Genomic DNA, 5,989 nt, shown 5'->3' with positions numbered 1-5,989 from the left:
CACGGCCCCTCGCGCATGCGCTGCGGGGCCGGGCCCGGTATGAGGGGAGGCGGCGCACGGAGCCGCCAAACCCTCATTTTAACAAACAGACGGAGAACAGCAACGGGCGCTTGGCACCCGAGTTGTCCCTGAGAGCTCTCAGGTCTTTGTCATGTCTTATCGCCCAGCAGCCTCAGTTCACAGCTCTTGTGACTAAGGCACTGGGCTCACCAGGGCTTGCAAACCAATTCTTCCTCAGCCAGTAACAGTTAAGCTGCCAGTTCTGTCCTCTCCCGATCTCACGGTGCCAAAAGATTCCTTTATCCTTCAGCTCTAGATTCACAAACACTATATTATCTTTCTCATACACATGAAAACACTAAAATTTGAGAAAAATTAGCTAGATATTGGAAAATCTGGACACAAACCAGAAAAAGAACACAATTAAGACTCACCTCTTTATGCAAAACTTCTAAAACTTTAATACTTGTTAATTCAACTCTGAACAATTACACAATCTTAGCATGAACACACTGTAATGGAAATGGCAAACTGGCAATTTATTTTCAGCCTCTGATGAGCAGAGTGAGAGGCCTGAGAAATCCTGGTATGGTCACAGAAGAAAAAAATATTTGCAACAATACTTTTGTGAATACTGTGGCAGCATAGCTGTGGTAGTTAAATTACCAACGAAATTCAAATTGCCACCTTGATGCGTCCATGGTAGACACCAAAACCAAGAACTTTTTAATATAACTGCTAAAAGAACCTCTGTCCTCAAATAGTAACTATGGATTTTTTCTAGGGCTGTGTGTTACCCCCTCACCCATGGCAATGGAACACTAAAATACAGATCAGACATTTACTGGTAATTAGCCCTAAGGTGAGGTAACGGGCAAGGGAGCCAGTAGCACAGCATACTGTTTGCCAACTGGAATCTGCTTATCAGACCACAAAAGCCAGATATTGGTTTATTATTAGTTTACATTTGAGCAATGGCATAAATTAGAAAACTGCATTGGAGATACTACCTCTGAACCCTTTAAGGTGACTGTCTTAGTAGTACTGTTAGTCATTTGAAGATACAGCTTGGTAAATGAATTAACTGTTACACCCAGAGCTGCCTCAACATGTTTTCTACTGTAAGCAGAAAAAATAAACGTTTAACTGAAAAATACAAAAGAAGATTCAAGCCAAGGAAAGAATTACTAATTCACTAATGAATTTCAGTTTGGGTAGAAGGGAGCAGAGGTGATTCAAATAAGGTTTCAGAACACACAGTAGAATTGGCAGCTCTCAAGTTGATCCCTGGTTTAACACTTGTGTGACAATTTCTCCACAGGTTGTTTGGTTTTGAAACTGACAGACCTACGCTCTCAGGTGTCTGCTTTACCAGCTGCCTATTCAACAAAGTCTGTGGGTGTCTCTTGTCTTCCAGGCAGCTCACCAGAAGGGCCTGGTGTCCTGTGCCGGCTCCGAGGTGCGCCTCAGCAGGTACACGGCAGCGTGGAGTCCCCCCACGTTCACCCACACGGTCTGAGCTCTGCGCCAGATGTGTCCCACACGCGACAGGGCCTGCGGGCCAAAAACGGACAAAGAGCGCCGTTAAGACAGTAACGTTGATTTTTATTATTCTATATCACATCTGATGGGAACATCAAAGGACTTTCCAGGTCCAAAATTGAATTTAAGCATTACTAATGATTGCTCTGTAAATGGAGTATCTTTTGTAATTATGGCAGCTTACATTTTTTCCCTCAATGTATTTTCAAGTGTAAATAGGTTTGATTTTGTCTCACAGAACAAACCTTGGCAAAGCATTTCTTGTCCTGGGTGAGCAGCACAGCCCTGCCTGTCCCTGGGGTGCAGATCCGGCCCATCTCCATCAGGCAGGCTGGGTACAGGTCCCAGTTCTTCTTCTTCGACCCTATCCTGCAAGATACATTCAGATCCCCACTGCAACCCCTGGCACCAGCTCAGTGTCGCTGTGTCTCGGACATCAATCTGCTCGTTCAGGAGCACAGTGACTTCAAGCTCATTTTTACCACAGAGCTCATGACTCCTTGCCCAGCGCCCCAGGTCAGCACCGAGCTGGGGAGGAGCAGCCTGGCCAGGAGGGCGCACAGCCCCTCCCCAGCACAGCTCACCTCTTCCCGAAGGGCATGTCTGTCACCACGATGTCCACGGAGCCCGTCCGCAGAGGCAGCCTGCAGATGTCCCACTGGATGACGTCCAAGGGAACGCCCAGGGCAGGGCTGCTGCAAGAGCAAAAGCAGACATGAGCACTCAGAAGGGTTTTACACTGGGGAGGCCTACAATGTTGGCAACAAAATAAACAAGAAAATGAGAACCAGACACTCAGGCACATCAATGCAAAGTGGATTTCTGTGCATGCAACACTGCAGGAAAGGTAAATCCCTCAGGCTCCTCTCACCTGTCCTTACTCTCGTTTTTCCTCAGTAAGGAGCTGATGTTGTTTGCTGCTCTCTTCACTGCCTGAGGGTTGTTATCCCCTGCAATGTGGTAGCAGCAGGGCCATTCTGCAGCTCCCTGCAGGGGAAATAATAAGCAACAGTAGCATCAGCATTGCTTGAATGAAAAAACCCAGAATAAGTTCTCAAACATGACAGAATACAACAAAATAACTGCAAGTGGATGGCTGGAAATATGGAATTCTGTAACAGATAGCTGTATTTTGCACCTTTAAAGCTCAAAATACTTTTGGATTTAGTGTCTTCCTGCTACGTCCTATGGAAGGAAAATGAGGATATTTAATGAGGATATTTACAAAAAATGTATTTGCGTCTGTTCAAAAACTGGTGAGACTGGAGCTTACTATTCAGTCATTACTAAGAAGATTTACACATATTATTCAGCTATAATAGAATATAGCTAAGATATAGACAAGTTTAATTAAGTTTAAAAAATCAAGGAAGAATCACCTCTATTGGTATCGCACCTGTACCACACATGGGATCAACTATGATATCTGTGGGCTGGGGATCACAGAGTCTGAGGAACAGAAGAAAAGATATGGTGAGAAATGTCTTAAAAAGCTGAATTTCTGTAAATAAGGGAAAGTGAACTATTTTAATCACTCTGATTCTACCCTTCTAACAAAAAAATAGCTGTGATTATTTTTTCCACTAGTTTCATTTTTTTTTATAACCAGCAACAAAGTGAAATTCTTTCAAGACTGTAGTACACTACTTTGAAACTTGGCTAATACAGCAAATGTTTACTTTCCTTGGCTGAGAAATACCCACTGTTATTACAAGGCACATGGTGTCAGCAACTCCAGGTTTTTAAATTTATTTTTCTTTAAGAATTAACAGAAATGGCTTCTGAGGAAGCAGTGGGGGAGATAAAAGGTTTAATTTCTTAAACAAAAAGACTTGTCAACCGAGCATAATACAATGTAACTGCCCTGACCTGAGCATGCCGTAAGCCAGAGTGGAACGCAAGGTTGTGGGTCCAAAGTGTGTGATATTCCGTCTGTGGAGACTCTCTTCAGTTAACGCAATCCCCACCACCACTTCATTGTTGTGAATATTCAACAGAACCTAAAGAAAAAACTTGAAGTGAATTTCAGGAGTAACAGAAGCTTTCCACAGAATGCCTAGTAAATACTTACAGGAATTTTAGATGGTAATTTAAAATCCAGGAATGACATATAAAAAAGCTTTTCTTGGAAGTAAAGCAAAGCACCATTTTAATAGGACAGAATTCAGGTGAGCATTCACACACTCTCTCATTCACACCAAATCTGTTGCACAAGACTTCTCAAAGTGTTATAACCATAGCACCAGCTTCTTAAAAGATTTGGTTTGTAAGTCTGGGGCAGAAGCTGGGTAAGTCCTGCAAGACATAGTGAACCATCTGCAAAAGCAGCAATAAAAGTAATTTGTGGTAGGGACTAGATTAACTAGGAAGGTGAAATCTCACTCCAGGGCAGTGGCCAGCCCTTAGTAAAGCTGCAAGAAAAACTTAGGTCTTTCTGCCCCTCAAAATCAGTGTTTCCTCATCACCAACAGGCCAGGGGTGTTGATTGTATTTTCCCAGCCTCTGCTCTCCCCTGATGGAAAATAAATACCTGACAGTTATTGTTAACTCCTTTTGTCCCCTTCACCCCAAAACCAGCTTCCATTTGGAGCATTTCCTGGTGACTTAGACTGCTATTAAACAATGCATTAGAGGAAGGTGAAAGCAAGGCAAGTGCTTGCATCAGAGGACACACACACTGTTGCCAGGGAAAAGAACACTTCAGAGGAGGCCAATTTCAGCATTACCGGTTTTCAGTTCCAGAGTCTCTGGAAGGCCATTTGGAGACCTCTAAGCATCAGAAATAAGAGCTAAATATTTGTACTGCAGAAACATAGGTATTTCCAAGGCATGCCACTATACCTCCACATCAAAATTAGTCATGTCAGCTTTCCACTGGAAGTGCTCTTGCACGGCTCCACCGAAGTCTCTGGCGGCCTCGTTGGACGTGAAGCTGTGCTTGTCTCCGGCTCTGTTGCACGTCACTCGGAACCTCAGCACCTTGGCCTCTCCTTCACCTGTCTGACCCTCGCCAGCCTTGCTCCCACTCTCAGAACTCGCCTGCACCTCAACTTTCACATCCGACTGCTCACTATCTTCCTCCTCCTCCACCCCATTTCTGGACGTCACTCCTTGGGGATTCTCTGTATCCTGGCCACCAGTGGGTTCCACAGCCACAGGGCTTTGGGCACAGTCCTCCTGGTCATCAGTGTTATTTTGGTCTGCTCCTCCCTCTTCTCCACCATCACTCAGCTTCCCTCTGCTTGCAGGACTCTGCAGATTGTGTTTTTTGCGTTTTGTCTTTTTCTTTTTCAAGCTGTTGTTCAACTCCCAGACTTTCAATGGATCGGTCCAGGGTAGCTTTTTAACCAAATCTTCCAAATCCTTTAGAGCATCTTCCTTAAAAAGACAGAAAAAGTTGTGCTTTGAAGTTATCCCATCCTTTTAAAAGCTATCTTTTATTCTGAGGTCTCTCAAAGTAGTTTATTAAACATTAATCCACTACATGTTTAAGCAAATCTTACAGGTTTTTGTCTGGTTTTTGCTATAACTAAATGGAATTACACTGAAAATCACAAGACCCACAGGATTTCATCATTTATCTCATAATACAGACAACTAACACTGTATTAAGTGACCAAAGTGACACTTTGTTCTATGTCTGTGACCTACAAACATAGCATGACCTCTTATCCCAGATTTTGCCAATGCAAAGTATTTAACTGCAGAAATTATGTTAGACCACATGGCCACACTTCCATTTACAAGCCAGAAAAACAGAACAAGAATAATATCACAAATAAAAAACTTGTTAAACAAACAGAACATTTTGATACTAGTCTTAAATTTAAAAACCCAAACACTCCAAACCCCAGAATCGACAGAAAAACGAAGAGTAATTCACCTTATTTTCCTTAAATTGATAGTCTTTGAATTCCTGAACAACAACAAATAAATTATCCACCGACCTCAGACGATGGACCTGGAAGAGATGAAAAGGTGACACATTGCTAACCGTGTGCCGTAGGGACTGTGTTTACTGTTGTAAATTTTGCCATCTTACGTCGAGGTCTCAGAGACTACGGGTTTCCACCTTTAGTCCCCACCTGAGTTATCAGTTTACGTCTTTGCACTGACTCCATCTATCATTTCACCTCCGCCGGACACCCCGGTAAAGGCGGTACCGCTGCTGCACCCAGGCCGGCCGTGGCCGGGTGCGGGACGCGGTCCGTACCGGCGGCTCCGACACCGAAGCGTTCCGCTCGGAGGGGCTGGGACCCACCGAACCGAACGGAACGGGCCAGAGGGGGAACAGCGGCGGGCGGAGCGGGGCAGAGAGCTCGCACGGACCTGAGGCAGGCTCCGGGCCGGGACCTCGAAGTAGATCTTGCCCCGATCCTTGCTGATCCTGGAGGCCGAGCCCAGCTTCTCCCGCACCTCCTCGGCCGCCGTCTGCTCGAACCCCGTG

General features: G+C 44.7%; 2 protein-coding genes across 2 annotated transcripts in view; both read right to left on the bottom strand.

Moving 5' to 3' along the window:
* The window catches only part of VHL (von Hippel-Lindau tumor suppressor), a 1,984-nt gene extending 1,175 nt beyond the window's left edge, over positions 1-809 (bottom strand). The window contains 1 exon segment of the mRNA XM_031061628.1: positions 806-809. Within this exon segment, the coding sequence (XP_030917488.1) occupies positions 806-809 (4 nt within the window).
* Positions 436-5,985, bottom strand: THUMPD3 (THUMP domain containing 3; the record flags this gene model as incomplete). The annotated part of the gene is made up of 9 exons (XM_005426658.1): positions 436-1,554; positions 1,788-1,911; positions 2,127-2,237; positions 2,414-2,529; positions 2,922-2,991; positions 3,412-3,542; positions 4,384-4,920; positions 5,426-5,503; positions 5,872-5,985. Coding segments are annotated over 9 exons (1,413 nt in total), but the record flags the coding sequence as incomplete, so codon positions are not given.
* Positions 5,986-5,989: the final 4 nt, after the last annotated feature.

The sequence above is a fragment of the Geospiza fortis genome, unplaced genomic scaffold (genome assembly GCF_000277835.1).
Source record: "Geospiza fortis unplaced genomic scaffold, GeoFor_1.0 scaffold128, whole genome shotgun sequence".
Taxonomy (NCBI): domain Eukaryota; kingdom Metazoa; phylum Chordata; class Aves; order Passeriformes; family Thraupidae; genus Geospiza; species Geospiza fortis.
Note: the sequence above shows the minus strand (reverse complement) of the source record. Positions and strands in the feature narration are given on the sequence as shown.